At 33.0% G+C, this 18405-nt stretch overlaps 1 protein-coding gene across 1 annotated transcript; it reads right to left on the bottom strand.

The window, feature by feature from the left end:
* Positions 1 to 1458: 1458 nt before the first annotated feature.
* On the bottom strand, positions 1459 to 5061 carry LOC141660283 (uncharacterized). Its single transcript, XM_074467256.1, has 5 exons — positions 4953 to 5061; positions 4725 to 4872; positions 3472 to 3886; positions 2141 to 2683; positions 1459 to 1764 (listed from the first exon to the last, which is right to left on the bottom strand). The coding sequence occupies exons 1-5, from the start codon at positions 5059 to 5061 to the stop codon at positions 1459 to 1461; spliced, it is 1521 nt and encodes a 506-aa protein (XP_074323357.1).
* Between the last annotated feature and the right edge of the window lie 13344 nt (positions 5062 to 18405).

Raw genomic sequence — 18405 nt, 5'->3', positions numbered from 1 at the left:
TGGAGGCGGGCGTGGAGCACATTGCTGCAGGAATACAGCAAGCAGGACTAAACATTGATCCTATCAATTTTACTGCTGTGATGAGCCAAGCTAATATGGACAACATAACTCATGGACCGATATGTGAAATGTATAAATCTTAAATTAATATAGTTCGCTATAACATCATAGAGTTTGTATTCTTCTAATATTCTGTAAATAACAATTATAGTTCGCTTTTGAGATTGTGTTGGATTGATCAGTTTAATAAACAACTCTCTTTCTGTAGTATATTCCAAAACACATCAGTCCACGAAATCGGTCTTTCGAAGCTGGCGATAGAGTTGTCTTGAGGACTCCAAATGGTGAATGAAGTGTTGCGATTGTGTTATCCGGCAGAACTTTTAGGATGTCAGGAGGATGGAATCAATTTGCAAGAGATAACCATGTATCTTTCGATGAAACTCTGGTTTTCACCCTTTTGGAAGAAGATGCTGTCGTATTTCTTGTTAGCTTCCCCGGTAGAAATTAAGTAACCAACTCTCTTTTAAGCTACGAAACTTGCTTTTGACATGTACGGTGTTTTAAAAAGAGGTTGTTGAAGGTTTCTATTACTCTGGCATTTCACAAATTGTCATAGACTCTGTTCTAATTCTATCAAGTTTTTCAAAGTATGTTGCTACGTACGAGTAATATACTCCGTTTATTTGTCATTTTATGTCTCTTTTATAAAGTTTTATGCATTGTCAATTGAAATCATGTTACATTCGAATGCTTTGTTTAATTTTACTTAGTGTATGGAGGCATCTCACAATGGATTATTTTGTCTAAATTACATGTATAATAGAATAACACATATTGTTCAATGATTTCGTAGAAAGATAGTGAAATATTGATCAACCGGATATGTAAAAACCGGAAGAATTATGTTCAAATCTTACTAAAAATACTTTACATATGAAAGATCAAATATCGATTTCACATTACTATAAATTAGGCTTTAAATAAGGCAAAAATGAATATTTTGTTTCTGATATTTGAACAATCCTACAAATTAACTTCATACAATAAAGTAAAGATTAGGAAGTTAAGTGATACATATCCACTCTATTAATTAGCAAGATATAATTTAACAAAAGTTGTTATTAGAGATAAATGCAAATTGTGCAGTTACCTATTTTGATTATCTTTGCTCGACAAATTATAGAAAACTTCTTCAAAAATTACATTAGCCGTTATATTTGTATATCATCCACTGTCACTGTCACTGTCAATCAGAATATGTAATCCTGAAGGAGAAGTAACTCTCGATACAATAACATAAAGTTGTCCATGTGTAAATACGGATCTCAGCAAATAAAGTCCAACTTTGTAAAACGACTGTGCCTGACTCTTATTAATCTTCATAGCATAACACAACTGGATTGGAAATTGAACTCTTTTGAACTCAAATGGAGATTGAGTATCTAAAGTTTCCATTTATATCCGTGGGATAATGTGAGTTGTTCCAACTTGAGAACTAGTAAGTATATCACATACTATACTATTGGGCAAACACCTTTTGACAATCATTCTTGTTCCATTACAAAGTCCCATTATCTGATTGAGGTTTCTCATGAGCATAATCACGCATCCTTCTTTAATTTTCAAATGATGTTTTGGCAGCCAAGGCATATTAATGGAATTCAAGTATTCAAGAGGAAAAGCAGAACCAAAATCATTGTTATCGCCTTCACTGTCTACCAAGGAATCTTGACTAAAATATGAGTGCTCCTTTCCTAGAACCTGATCAAGAATGTATGAAATTATATCACCCACAATGGCATTCGTTGGAGTAAGAATTGATCTTTCCCTCAAGTAGTCAACATTCTTTATATTCTTTGCTAGATCGGGATAAACTACATCAAAACAGCCTTTAGTGGGTTCTCTCTTGCTCTAATCAGAAATTTATCCGGAATCACTACTTCCGCATCACTGATTATATCATCTGGATGAATATTAGGAAGCGTACCATTGCTCACATCAAGTACCCACTAGCTAAATTCTGTAATTTCATGTTTTTTTGTTCTATTTTCCTAGAAGAAAGACACATATTTTTTTCTAGTAAGAATACCCGACAATGATTCCATATATTTAAACTATTTAAAGAAGCACTCACAACCTGTGCTCTTGAAGCTTTTGGGATCACGGGGAGGATTTGCCAAAACTCTCCTCCAAAAATAATAGTTATACCTCCAAATGGAAGGCTGGCTCTTTCAGGATCCAATGACGTCATAATATCTCGTAAACTGCAATCAACACTTTCGGCAGCATATTGGTTCTGCATGGGAGCTTTATCCCATATAATCAAACTGGTCTGCTTCAATAATTCACCAAGTTCAGTACCATGCTTGATTCCGGAAACCGAGTACTCGTCAACCTTCAACAGAATGTGAAACCTTGAATGAGTTGTTCTTCTCCCGGGAAGCAGCCGAGCTACGATGCCGGAAGAGGCAACAGGAAGAAGTACCCTTCTAACACTACATAGTTTACAACAAAAAGTATTCCACAGGAAAGTTTTTCCACATCCTCCACTGCCGTATACAAAGAAAACACCTCCTTTGCCATTTTCAATGCTGTCAATAATAGAAGCGTAGGCATGAAGCTGCTCTATATTAAGTGTGCGGTAAAGTTTGTCATGTTCCTCATGATTGTGTTCCTTGTTCTAAGAAAGTTCATCAGACAATAATCTGTTATCAAGTCCATGCATAAAGCTGTCATCAGGAAAAGGCATCGAGTTGTAATGTTTAAGACTTTTTCCAACATCGTTAAAGAGTTTTTCAATTTCTGCAATGTATTTATAAATCGGAATTAATGAAAAGATTAACAGGTTAATTGTATGTTATACCTTTAAAATGAAGTTTTTTCAGCTATAACCAATTTAGAAAATACATGCCAAAGAAAAATTCTAAATGTCTGATTGATTAAGATGCAGTTCATTGTTGTTGGTTATCCGTCTTTTGATCAACATAATATCCTCATACATGGATTCCCAATATTTCTCCCATAGTTTTAAAGGGTCAGCAACCTGATTGTTTGATAATATATGCATAAATAACTGCCTAAGTTGATGTGGCATTGCATGAACTGCATTTTCTGACTTAGCAACATCCTATTGTCTATCGTCCTTTAGAAGTCCAAGTGCGTGACACACTTCTTGATAAATATTATAAACAATTCCATTGACAGTCTTGAGATCTTGGTATGTTGTGGTACCTTTGATGTGCATGAGTAACATCCTCAAAAAAAAATTTCACCAGAATGCGATTGAACGTCTGATAATCGACCAAACACCCGACCACGTTGCCGAAATTTCAATTTACATAAGTCTGCCTTCCAAGTAAAATATGTTGGAAATTTAGTATAAGTGTATTGTCTTGCCTTTGGGAAAGTTTTATTTGCTTCAAACTAGCCTTCAAGTTTGGTAAATCGAATTTTGGCTCATTCAGCAACATATCCAAGATCATCGTGTGGCTTAAACGAAACACTTTTCTCATCTTCCATGTGTACCGGTGAGCGTTCAATAGAAGGGAAATGATGGTGTTTGTTAAAACCTAGCAATCGCCAAGCTGCTTCCGACACACATATATAGCGACCATCAAGGAAATTTTTGATCTCATCCGTGGACTTTGCTTTTGTAGTGGATTCATCCGGTGTATCTTTTATATTTTTCTTTCTAAGAAGCATTGTGGCAGCATCATGACCTTTCAAGCAGTATTTAAAAAGATATTTCAAAGATCGCGAGGAGTTACAGACTTCGAGATTTATATGACAATGAAAGCGCAACAACAAATCTCTATTGTATGGTACAACATACTGGTTGTCAAGAAGAACTCCTTTCTTCAAAACACTTGCTTCTGTCCGCCTTCTATGATACACAGGAAATCCACAATCATCGAAGAAAGTGTTTCGTTATACCTTTAAGCAGAGAAAAAAAAGACTAAATTAAGCAATGCTTGTTTCTGCGTATATGATAAATTACATTATTCAATTAATAATTAAAATCCTTGCTTGGATTACAATATTTTTAACAAACACTTACTTTTTAGGAAAATAACGTCCACACTTTCCTTTCACCATCACAGAGAATAAGAAAAATCTTTACCACATGGTCAATGTATCATATGCGCTTGAACTACGTTGTAGCCGATAGGATCCATATTTTTGTCTGGTATTTCGGCAGATATCAATTCATCAATCTGTTGCACATTTTTTGGCCTGCTTTGCGGGTGCAACCATATTAACATATGACAATGAGGAAGTCCACGCTTTTGAAACTCAATAACATGAATAACTGATATTAAAAAGAAAAAAGAAGAATAATTATGTTAAATGCGTAAAAGACTACTGTTAAATTTATATTGTTTAGACATAATAAGTGTGTGTCATGCGAACTTAAAAAATTGTGCCTAAACTGCAATGCATTTGCCGAAATAGTTCTTTTTCTTTATAAGGTATAGGATTTGATCAAGTTTCAGCTTAAACACTCTAGCTATCACATCAGGTTTGTTAGCTAAATCCACTCCGGGAAGATATTCCATCATTTGTTTAATTTCCGGCTATTGAGTATTATATGTCATTGTCAAGAATAATGATGGATGTCCAATCGTACGACAAATAGCCAAAAATTCTTTGAAATACTGGTTCATGTACCATTGAGAACCTGTATGGGTTGCTGGTACTATGACATTCTTACCAATGTTTACAGGTTTTGTTCACGAATAGACCTATACAAATCTGAACGAATGGTGCTTTGGTGATTTCTAATCCAGTCCAACCTGTACAGTTCTACTGCAGCAAATGCGTCGACAATAAATTGTTGCCAAAGACGACCACCAAGATATAGATTCATTTCTAAAACAATATAAAAAGTACAATGTATGAAATAAAAAGTTTCCTGGATTCAACATGAATTAAAATGTATCGAATAATACCTTCATCAGGACGTATCATAAGCTTATAGGCATAGTATTCCCTTATCGTGACTGTAGTTCTGTGTTCGGTTTCGTCAGGATGTTGATCATTAACCGGTTCAGCAGGCATATTCTGCTTCTTGCTCTTCAACGGTATATTGAGATGGTATCCATCATCACCATACGAAAAAAGTAACGGATACTACAGAGACATGAAGTGCTTGCATGTTTCATAAACTCTCCTAAGAAATTTTTGCTTTGTCTAAACTACAATGTCTCTGAATAGACATGTATCATCACTGTCACCAATAATTAAACCAGCTACTTCATTGGATGGTCCAACCTGATTTTTTCTGCCGGATGCAGATTTTGAAGACACCAGAATCAAACTAAAATCATCTGTATCTAGAATATTAAGGCGATCACGTGCATAATGGAATCCTTTAGAGAGCTTATTATTCTCATTCAACATCTTTAAGATTCCTTCGACTATCTCTGGATCAAGACCATCAGATCCAAGGACTGCGTCCATCCGATTCTGGATTTCATTCTCAGTGTCATACACATAGAGTTGAGCAAACTTTGGTGATTGTCCTTCCTTTGGTTTAAGACTTCCAATCAAATGATAATTTTGACCATTCAGCTTAAAATAATACGGACCTCCTCCATTGTTGATTTTACGATCTATTTTACCTCCAAGTGAGTTAAATTGAAATAAGGAGTTGTACGTCCTTATATTTTTCAGGAAATGAGCAGTCTTTTCACCTCCAAAAAGCATATAATAGAGGAAAGGAGGAGGAGGACATTCTTTAGAAAGTTCAACCTGACCATTCTTGCAATAAATTGAGAATGCAGGTGGACTATTTTTATTTGATTTGTTGTTCCTCTCTTCATCCCACATCCTTGCTTTACATTTTCCACATATTTTCGATGGTGGTTCCCAGATTCATGTATCCTTTCCAAAAATCTAGAAAAATATTTAAAAAAGTTAGTATATGTTTTCATCAATTTCTTTATATAAAGTGCATAGGTGAATTAAGTGATTTTCTATATACCTAAATCCTAATCTATATATTCATCGGTACAGTCTGATAAATCTTCACCTTGGCGTTCACTTGCATCAAGTTCATCATCTGTAAACACATAGAGGATGTAAAATTATCAACATTCATCTTTCATGAATGTTTCCCAAATTATCCGAAGAATATTCAATATAGGTATGTGACATTCCCAGTTACGTATTGCTCATATTCCGGCATATCTTCCAGTAGTACATCACTTGCATCATTGAAAGCATCCATCAAATTTCCTCTGCTTGTAGAGGTTCCTTCTGTATCAAATACTCACTTCATGGAAAATTGTCGAAACAACAAAAGACTTGCTAAAAGAAATGCCTTTTAAAAAAATTCGGACATAACTAACCTTCATTACGGGGAAACCACTCTACAGATAATTTTTAAATTTAACAATATCAATATAAAAACAATGAGAGAACTACAGATAAAATAATTAATATAGTAAAATTGAAACGACCTGGTAGTGGAACACCAAGATCCTCAGTCTCTGGAATTGTAACTAATACCGTATTTCGTCGTTCTCTTTTCTTAGCCATGGTAGAATTTTTAGTAATGCGAGCTTCAATCTGCGCCTTTTTATCTTTAGTGTGTAACTTTGACGGGGATCGTAAATTCTTACAAAAATGAATTAGATCATTCATATTTAAGTTTGGATTATTGCTTGGTATTATCCTAGATGCCGGGAGCTTAAACATACTATGTTTCTTATCCAATGTTGGCCTATTCTGTAATATTCGAGCTACTGGACTTTGCTGCAAGACTTGACAAACATGGATTGAAAAAGTTAAATGTTCTACTTCTAACAATCCGAAAGTTATAAAGTTATTGAAAAGTAATAGTTATACCTGAAGACGCTGACCGTTTAGGACTATATGGATTAGCCGAGGAGTTTATGTGCGTCATTCTAGATTAAGGTATTAAATCAAATAAATTAAGCCTTCGTTGTGATGGTGTAGTAGTACCTACAGGATTACTTGCACGATGAACAAAACCTAACATAAGAATATTGTCACACATGCGTGGACGGGCAAGATATATGTTGGCAAACAAAATGTAAGTTAATGTAGTACTATATTTACCGCTTTTACTTGATGCTGAAACATTGGGGTCTGCATTCTCATCAAGTGAACATTGACTGAACAATTTAGATTGTTCAAAAGATTGCAGAGTTCTTTTCCTCGAAGCTGAAAATATGCTCAAAATATTTTATTAGTTTGATGCCCAATTACTAATATGTGAATTAATTTAGGTTAGTTGCATTACTACATTTAAAAAATGGCAGACTTTTAGGATTGGGCGAAGGAGACAATGGTCTAGGAGAGAACCTCTTATGACCTATGAATGGGAGGAAGATCATTAATTTGCTAACAAATTTTAAACAACACATCATCCAATAAACCTGATGATGATTCCTGGTTCACATGTCCTTCCTTTTCAGAACCTATTAATTGAGTTGTTCGAGACTGGTAGATCGAATTTGATGCATCAAATTTATCTTGTGACTGTGAATTCGTATTGACATGCAAGAAGCGTTCATCAAAGCCTACAAAAATTTAGTTAATAATGCTGAAAATTTTACAGTCTAGTGAAACAAAAAGATAATACCCAAACCTGTTGATGAATATGTCTGAGACAACTGTCCAAGAGGATTTTGTTTAATACCTACAAAAACAGAATATGAATTAGATCATTTAAGATTGCTACGAAAACAAACCATGAATTACACATACCTAAAATAGAAGATCCTTGAATATTGTGATTGTGTTTCTCAGGAACCTTAGAATTAATAGAAGAATTCTCTTTACCAACTGAAACAGTAAACAACTGACTGGTTGTTTTTCTCCTATAACCTACAACGGATCATGCCATAAACGTCCATGCCAACACATGATAATTCGAATATGATTTGGTAATCAAAGAGAGTATTACCTTTCTGTGTGGAAGAAGGAGATAAAGGACCATTGTTATGCCGTTTATGTGCAGTTGGATTACCCTCTTCAATCATGGTAATATGCTACTGTGTCATAGAATACAAAAATATCAAATATTGTAACTGATGTATTGTTAATTGATATGAAGAAAGACTACATTTGCATTTGAATTCTATGTTTACACTTGATTGACGCATTAGTGTAATTTGAATTTGAATTTTACTTAAATTGAGGAGTAATGATAGGATTGATCTTGTTAATTTGTTACACAATATTTGATATGATTTGACATTAATAGACATGGATTTTATCCATGAAACCGGATTATCCATCTTTTAACTAAAAAAATGTAAAAATAGAAGAGCAGGTTAACCCATTTAAAGTTGGACTATCCCTAACTGAAAGTATAATTACCAAAATGGGCATAGAGTAGTATAATTTTTATTGGATGGGAGGGTATTTAGTGTAATTTGCTTTTTTATTTGCTAGCAAAGTTAATGAATATATTGATTTATTATATTTATTGTTATAGATAAAAAATTAGGTTATATTTATTACGCGTATTTATTTTAAATGGCCGCGCTTGTGTTTCGTGGCTAAAAACTGCCCTCACACGATGCTTACGTATCTCTGTATATTTAGAGAATCAAGCTAAAACGTAGTTCTGAATGGAGAAGTGAGACCCTTTATATAGATGTTGGATTTATATAGATGTTGGATGTCCATGTATCGGACTAAGGTTAAGAGACTTGGTGAGCAAGTCTCCATTTTTTAATGAACATTGAATTCCTAAAATTTAGGAAGCGGATTCATTATTGGTTTAGGTGTCTTGGAGGCTAGTCTTCAAAGAATTGTATCCTTTATTAGACACATTTAATGAGCTGTTAATTTACCCTATTTTTTAATTACAAAATTAATAAACAGTTAAGCCTTCGGGCATCATTAATTGAGCTTTGTTATTGAATCATAGGTGTAATCAATTTAACATTTATTATATCTCTAGGATAATTTCAGGCGCGTATCATTTATAGAACTAACTATAAGTATTGGAGTGATAATTTTCAAAGTTAATTCTATATTATAAACTTAAGAATCAATGATAACTATGAATTGTATTGTCCAAAATAAACTAAACTAGATCATGGCCATATATATAAGTGTCATATCTTTTGAAAAAAATTGTCAGGACCATATCTTCAAAAAATTTAATTTTTATATCCTATATATGATCAACCGGAGGTTATTTGGTTATTAGGGTTAAAATTAAGAATCAACTAACTAATACTATTGGGGTAAAAAAAGGAAAAGGGAATTCATGGCTATCGTTTAGAAAACAAAATACATATATGATTAAAAAATGGGAAAAAAATAATTTTATAAATAATTATTTATTATGTTTATGTATTTATATTATTAAAATATTATAGTATAATAAATATAGTAATATTAAAAATACTATGTAAATTATACACAAAACTATTATTTTAATATGAATAAATATAAAATATAATTACCTAAAATATTTAATATTAATATTTCTATAATATGTAAATATATATGAATAAAGAAACATGATCAATAAGTTATAAGGTTTTTTTTCTAATATTTCACATTTCAAAAAGTGGTTTATAAATATGTCCTATATTTTGTTGTAATTATAAATATATCCCAAATCAATTGGTTTTTATAATTTAAAGTTAATCGCGGTATGTTTTATTATTACACATATTTAAATGACATTTTTATCCCTAATTTTCATAATTTAGTAATTATATATAAGCTTCAAATTAAACTAAAACAATCTTTACCAAAAAATTAAAAAACTTTTACAACAATTAATTGAACTTTATGTAAACATTATTAATAATAAATATTAATTAAAAGCCCACATTTATTATTTCAAATGACTTGCACATGATATCTTTAGTGGCATAGTTATCTTATTAAAAAATAGAATTTCCTAAAAATGCAAGGAAATTTTGATGACTAGCATATTCTAAATATAATTTATAAGTAATAACAATATTGGAAAAAGACGACTAACATTTATGTTTATTATGTCATTTATTTACTTTCAGCTTTAATTTTATTTTACCAATATTTTGAACTGATTTACAACCTATAATTCTTAATGTAAGTAGGAGAAATTAATATAATTTATTTTGTTAGTTATTTGAATAAGTGTAAAAATAATGGGGCTAATATAATGGGTATGAAAAAACATATCACTAACATAACATGGCATGATCACTTAATATTGAAATTCTACACCTAGGGGGTAAATAGGTAATATGGCTAACTACAACCAATTTTAAATTGTTACCGATTATTTTCAAACTCGCAGACAACTTGCTTTTAAGTTCAAATATATACTGTCACCAAGTTGACACTCCATATGTAATGCAAAAAATAAATAACAGCAAGTAAATAAGACATAGAGTTTTAGCCAGGTTCAACCCCTATGTCTAATGGTCTACGTCCTAATCCCTTACCAACTTGGTAAGAGAATATATCATTAATCACTGAAAAAGATACGTTTATAAGATTCAATAATACTCCCCCTAAATCAAATATCACTAGTTTTTAATTATCTCAAGCACAATTATATCTAACGCAATAAACATGAAGATCATAGGTTAAGATAAACAAGTAATCTATTAAAAACAGATAACCAAACATCCAAATCAAACCAGATAATACTTATGGTAAACTAAATCACCAGGTACATAAACAACCAAATTTAAGACACACATAAAAAGTGAACTTAATCACTTAGTTCAAAAACTAGATACTTAAGACATTAAAATATCAAATCTAGATTAACTAATTCAAGTATTTTCCTAAGTACTTCCCCTTAATCATTAAAAAGATCATAAAACTTAAGTCTGGACATCAGTCTTCTTAGGTTCGTCTTTGTGGTCCTTGTCAGCATTGGACTTATTTGCTTATTCCTTCTTAAGAAGAGTTGTATAAGCATCTACCATGTCATCTATATCAAAAGATCTAGGAGTAGGAATGGTAAGTCCATTAGAAGGACCAGATGCAGAAGTTCCCATTCCATCCACCATCTACCTCAGCCACTAGTTTTGCTTAGCAACAACTTCAACAACCTTAAGAATCTTATCCTGCCCTGCTTTCATTTCCTTCATGAACTCCAGCATTTGCATGGAGTATAAGAACTCTCTTCACCCTCAATAGAACCAACCACAACATATTTAATGTGAACCAATTTTCCATTCTTATCAAGCTTTAAATTTGATTGAGTAAGTGTCTTTACATCAGTCAAATCAGTGATAGGAACACATTCTTTATCCTTTAACTCAATTCCATACCACTTGAACACTTTTGTCAATAATAAACCATAAGGTAAACCAGTTCCAGCTTTTGCACATAATACATCAAGCATATATTTCAAGATTAAATCAACCAAATCAAACTTTCTATCAGATAAAATCTTGGCCACAACCAACACATCTTGAGCAGAGAAATTGGACCTTGTTCCCAACCTAGGACAAATATTTTCAATACAAATTTTGAACACCAAATGAGCCATAGGTGTAACTTGTGACGTAGGAGGAGGAGGAACCAACAACTCAACAGTAGAATCACCAATTATCAATTTTAATTGATCCAAAGAAGAAAAACCCTCTAAATCCTTGGGACCCCTCTTATTATGAATAGATAAGGAAGACGAATTTTAGATTTTAAGAATAACACTTATAAAAAATGGAGATAAAGTAATTCTCATATTTGACACAACAGACATATAATGACCAGATTGATCAACATGTAAGTTCGAATAAAAAGCTTTGACCAAATTTGGATAATAAAATTTAGGCATTTTGAATAAAAATAAAGGGAATCTTAAATCAGAAAATAACTCAATCAATCCACAAGACTTAAAAAGATCTTTAAAAATGAGTTTACCATATATGACCTTTCGTATGGAAAGATCTTTAGAGATTGAGCCTTCGATCTTGAGTCTTTTGCCATCAAGAGTAGTCCTGAGTATACCCGAGCCTTCATCACCACTTCCAATCTGAACCGCCTCATACTCATTCTCTGATTCTTCATCAATTAGCTTTCATTTGTTCCGAGAGACCGATGAAGTAACATCATCATGACCACTAACTAGACCCTTTGCATTAGCCCTTGATTTATTTCTCATCGCAATACGCAAACCGATCGTCGTAATTGTGCAGAGAGTGTATTTGTTGAATACTAGAGAGAAAATCCTAGACCCAATTGAGGTAGGTGTGTGAAAACTAAATAGACTAGCTGTGAATGTTTGTTTTAAAGTTCTTTTTAGAATTAAAAGGGGAGTATTTTTAGGATAAATAATAAATAAACTAGATATATTCCTTAAAAACTCATTTGGATAACTTATAAAACATGTAAAATAAATCAACTAAATGTTACTAGATTAACATATTAAATAACCACAGATAAGAATTTAGAAATCAAACAACAATCTAATAACTTCGTTACAATTTACTAGACAATTAATCATAAATACAATCACAAAACGGTCATATAGAAAACACATAAAATTGACCAATTAACACATCATTTAACAATCATGCAAAATTATCAAATACTTATTAACAACTAACAATAAGATGATAGTACCCGGTTGAAACTTGTAAGCTTGCTTAATGAACATTGCACATTCTCAATTCTCTTCTTAGCATGCTGAAGCATTCTTCAGCTAGAGATTTTATGAAAATATCAGCAATTTGAGTGTCAATAACAACAAAGATCAGCTTGACTTGCCCTTTTGCAACATTGTCTCTTAAAAAATGATGTATAACATCAATATGCTTGGTTCTTGAGTGATTCATTGGATTCTCAGAAATATTGATAGTACTTATGTTATCACAATAAATAGGAGTTTGACCACAAGAAACTCTAAAATCTTTAAGCTTTTGTCTCGTCCAAAGCATTTGTGAACAACAACCACTAGCAGCTAAAAATTCTCCTTCAGCTGTAGATAATGCAGCAAATGTTTGATTTTTGCCTGACCAAGAAACCAAACTTTGTCCTAAATAAGCACAAATACCACTTGTAATTTTTCTATCAGTTTAACAACCTGCATAATCTGTTGGAACAATGTGACCTCGGCCCTGCGTGTTATGATATGAATTAATAATGAGTACAATAGAACATTAACCTTAATCGTTACGGCGCAAGCGATTCAAATCATGTCTTCTATTATATTCCCTGATTCTCATAGGACGAAGTGTGGGCTTTGATCTCCAAAGTTGTACCTCTCCTTAAAGCTCTGAAAATCGAAAACCCTAGCTGGCTCCTTGAGAAAAATGGCTGCCTCTTTCAAACCCTAGGATCTTATTTCATTTTCTGTGTTCTCGTGTTCTCACGTTTATGCCACCCTTAACTTTAGGAGAATTAAAATATTTATAGGCTATAGTAGGGATCATGGACAATTAGGTCGGACCTCCCAATGACATTCTGGGCCATGCCCAATGTCATTAAATATTAATTCAATCCACTAAAGAATTAATATTTGCACTACCTTTCCTAATTCCATAAATTAATTATTTAATTCGGCTCCCATACTAATTGCTTATTAAATTCTCCATGTTCAAGATATCGCATGTCCATTAATTAAATTAATTTCTGACAATTAGTTTATCAATATCTTTTATCCTTGATCATCCACTCAATATTATAATTGTGCAAGAACAAATCTTCCTGTAGGCACAATTATCTTTATGAGCTTTCAAGAGGACATCATCACCCGAATATATTTTTCGGACACGGTTTCCTTTTATAGTCAATATCCCACTCTGTATATAATGTCATTGCCTAATACATAAATTCACAATTTAAAATAAATTACTTAATGTATGAATCAAGGCATGTGCATTAAATACAAGTGTCAATCACTATATCCGGATTAAGAACCTTAGCAATAATAATATCATAAAATCTTAGTTCTTCTTTATTGTAAGATTAAAAGAAAGAATTATTCTACTATTTTGATCCCGTTCAATATATACAAAGTATACAAGCATTATTCTATAGTAAAGATATACTATTTCTAAATAATACTTCACCCCTTTCAATGATTTGTCTAACACCACTTAGTGAAAGGAATATGTCCTAAGTCCAATAATGTATTAGGATTTAGGAATAACTTTTATGTAATCTATTTTGATTTCATTGATATTAATAAAAGACTTGTTTTGTTTTTATTACGGGCTCTATCTATTTAAGTGTTTAAATAAGATATACCATAGTTTAGAGTAAAGCTTTTTATGGATTATGATGAGATCATAATAGTGAGACCTAAAAAGATGATAACTCTAAACTTAAATAGTTCCTGGTCATAGGATTACTAACTGGTAATTAATAATCCGCAAAGATCGGTACATACTATGCTTGCTTCATTATGAAGGATGTCTGTTCTCATAGACATTTGTGTGGTGACACTATAGCTAGTATGTAGGTGCTTATTATAGAATAAGTTCACTGAACATGACTCGCACAGCTGAACAACTGATGGAGTTCACTCACGTGTCAGCAGTTATTCACATAGTGATAGTTGTACAAGTATCCTTAGACTTGAGGTCATCATAGTCATCTTGTGTACACTGAACTATGCTTTGGTTTAGTTCTTAGTCTCCAGGGACAATTATTAGGGCTCTTCTGGGTATAGGAATTTGTACACGAAGATAGTGTATGATCAATAAAGGATCTACCCCTTCCAGTGAAGGAAGCGAATGTTCAAGGCTGATCCACTTATGCTAGTTCAGGAATCTCTGGCCAGAGTGAATGAAATTAGAAAGGAGTTTCTAATTTGCATAGAACTACGCATAGTAAATGGTAAACAAGTGATTGAATTAGATAGGCTTGACACGAGATCCATGCCTTGTATTTAATCGGGACATTGTAGGGTAGAAGGAGTTTATTGTACGGTAACTATTCACTGACAGGTTCTTGGTATTCTAAGCAGTGAATTCATATTATCCGGATAGTCGCGATATGTTGAGAAGCATCACTCACGATGTAGAATAAATGTGATTAATTAATTAATCATATTTAATAAATTAGAGAATTTATATAAATAATGATAAAATAGTTTTATTATTATTTATTTCTACTACCGGCTTAATATTGAACCTACATGGTCACACCATAAAAAGAGAATGATTTAATGGTGGAGGAATTAATTAATAATGGCTAATAATTATTTATTTATGAAAGAAATAATTAATTGGAAAATTTAATAATTGATTAAATGAGATTTAATTGATTATAAATTAATTAAGAAAAGTTCTTAATATTATTAATTAAAGGATTTAATTTTTGGAAATTAAATCGAGAGAGAGAATTATTTCTAAAGTGTTTAGAAAAAGGATTAATGATTAAAAGGTGTTTTAATTATTAATGAGAATAATAAATGGGATAATAATAATAATATTTATGGGAAAATTTCAGCTGAAAATTTTGCCTATAAATACACTATTATAGACCCTATTTTATTCTAACCCACATCGAACCCGAAAACCCAAAAAAGTTTGGAAAACCCAATTCTCTCCACCTCCTTCCTCCTCCTTAACATCGTTTTCTTGGTGGATACCGGTGGAGTGCTTCACACTTGAGGAGCAACTGCTAAGGATCTCTGATCGTTGTCTCCGAATTATTTTTAAAGGTTAGATTCGATCCCTCGAATTTTTATTTACGATTTATATGCTTTTATTTGGATTTTGTATGTGTAAAAGTGTTTTGCCATGCCGCCGCTGCGTTTAAAATCCAACAATGGTATCAGAGCATAGGTTGTATGCATATAGATCTGTAGTAAAAATTTCAGAATTTTATGTGCTTGTATGAATTAATTATGATTTTTACAAGTTATATTATGGATTAATTTTGTCTGGTGAGAAATCGTTTCTCAGAATAATTTTGAATGTTGATCTGGGTTCTACAAGTGTTGTAGATCGTCTGGGTATTTTTTCATAATTTTATGATGTATAGATTTTTTATTATGAATTTTTAAAGTTCTAGCAATTAAATTCGTAATTAAATAAGTAAATATATGTATATATAGTATATATATATTTTTGTATCATCTGTTGTTTGTATATGTGTGCTGCTGTTTGTCTGCTGTGTGAAGAAAGCAAAGCAAGGTACAAGTCTGTTGATGCACGCTGTTCGAGAGATGCTGTCGGCGGCTGCTGCAGAGAAGAAAAAAAAATAAAAAAAATATAGGGGTGTAACGCATTCCGGGAATGCGTTACACACCTGTGGCGCATTCACGGAATGCGTTACACCCTTTAATGGCTTAAAAGGGGTGTAACGCATCACCGGAATGCGTTACAGGGCTTGTAACGCGTTCCTGTAATGCGTTACAGCCCTCTGTTGATTTTAAAATTGATTTTCTGGGAGTTTCGTAACTCCGTTTTGGGCGTGCAATATACCGTTGGATTCGTTTTTCCGAGACGGATCTAATGGAGTGATCAATTTTAGTTTATATAAAAGTTTTGAACTGTTTATATTTCCATGAAGTGTTTTAAAGCTGTTTTTGACTGTTTTAATTGCTTTTAAATGCTTCATGTGATACATAGAGATGTATAATGCTTAGACTAATGTGCTAGATGATTTAACATGCCTACCTTGATGTTTATTCATGTTGATATATGTGATATATGCTTAGTTTATCATGCGATGATAGATTTAGGTGAACTTAAATGAACATAAGGCGTTTGTTAGACAACCTAGTATAGTGAAATTGTTTCATAACCTTAAGAATAATATTATGAATACAATCATGAGATTCTTGTGTTTGTGAAACACGTAATTGAATATGAATTTTCGATATGAGAGAAAGGATGATTCTGTCAACAACAGATTTCTATCTGTAAGAAAGGGTTATTAAGTGACGCCTCTTGACAATGCTCCACCCGATCTGGGAATCATCTGATTATTGATTATTGATTTGAAATATTTAATTTAAAAGGAAGAATCTCTTTATAATATGATTATGATTGTAACGTAATATAATCCCTCTAAAATTAAATAATATCAAGTAGTAATTGGCCAATGATACAACGGGCTTGTGTCGGTCATAGCCTTCCAACATGATAGAAAAGTAGTTCTTATTTTTGAATCATTGTCGGTTCGTGCTACAGCCGAGGGCTTTGATTGCGAAATAAGAAATACTTGTCTATTACATAGAGATGTGTACTTTGAATAAGAATCTAAAGGTCGGTACGTGCTACAGCCGTGGGCCTTTGGGGACTGATTCAACTGTACGGAATGTTGGGTTAGACTTGAATTAGAATATTGAGTTTGTCGTGCTACAGCCGAGACTCAATTATTCAAGAGGCTAAAGTTTGATTAGGGAATAACATGAGATGTAATTGACAAGAGTTGTCTGCCTATTGAACATTACATGGCGGTTCGTGCTACAGCCGGGGTCGTGCAATGGAATGTAGGATCCCTATTCCCACTAGCATTATGAATGCTTAATTTTTCACGTAGGGGGTTGAATAAATTAGGAAAACTAGTGGGAGCCACTTATGAATAAAGACCCGATTCATATAGTGTTTTGAAATGAAATCAAATATTTGCTAAGTGTTGTTATGTGTTTATCATTTACAGATTTACTTTGTACGTTATGTCTTCTGCACTATCACTCAGGAGCATACTAGATGCTCACAAATTGACTGGTCCTAATTATGCTGACTGGCTTCGAAACTTGAGAATTGTTCTCAGGATTGAAAAGCTGGAATACGTGATTGACTCACCTAAGCCTACTGAACCTGCTAGTGATATACATAATGATGAACATGTTGTGTATCGTAAGCGGATAGATGATGCAAATGTTGCTCAATGCATCATGCTAGCTTCCATGAACATTGAGCTACAGAAGCAACATGAGCATATGGATGCTCACACTATCCTCATGCATCTACAAGAGTTGTATGATGTGGTGGGGAGGACAGCTCGATATGAGATGTCGAAGGAGTTGTTCGGTTGTAGGATGTCTGAGGGATCATCTGTGAATGACCATGTACTTAAGATGATCAATTTGATTGAACGTCTTGGACAACTTGGTTTTGCCATGGATGGGGAGCTGAGCCAAGACTTGGTCTTGCAATCGCTTCCGAGTTCGTTCTCGCAGTTTGTTATGAACTTTCACATGAATAAGTTGGATGTCAGCCTGCCTGAACTCCACAACATATTGAAGACTGCGGAATCGAATTTTTCCCCTAAGAAGAGTTCTGTTCTTCTAATTGGTGAAGGTTCCAATCCTAAGAAAAGGAAGTGGAACTCTTCCAAGAAGAAGAAAGTAGGTGAAGAAAAGCCGGTTCCACCAAAAGCTGAAGACCCCAAGAGCAAAGTTGTTTGCTTTTACTGTAACAAGGTGGGGCACTGGAAGAGTAACTGCAAGGTTTACCTTGCAGAATTGAAGAAGAAGAAGGGTAGTGAGACTACCGCTTC

Source organism: Apium graveolens, chromosome 5, assembly GCF_009905375.1.
Source record: "Apium graveolens cultivar Ventura chromosome 5, ASM990537v1, whole genome shotgun sequence".
In the NCBI taxonomy this organism is placed as follows: domain Eukaryota; kingdom Viridiplantae; phylum Streptophyta; class Magnoliopsida; order Apiales; family Apiaceae; genus Apium; species Apium graveolens.
The sequence above is the reverse complement of the archived record's forward strand: the minus strand, read 5'-3'. Positions and strand labels throughout refer to the sequence as shown.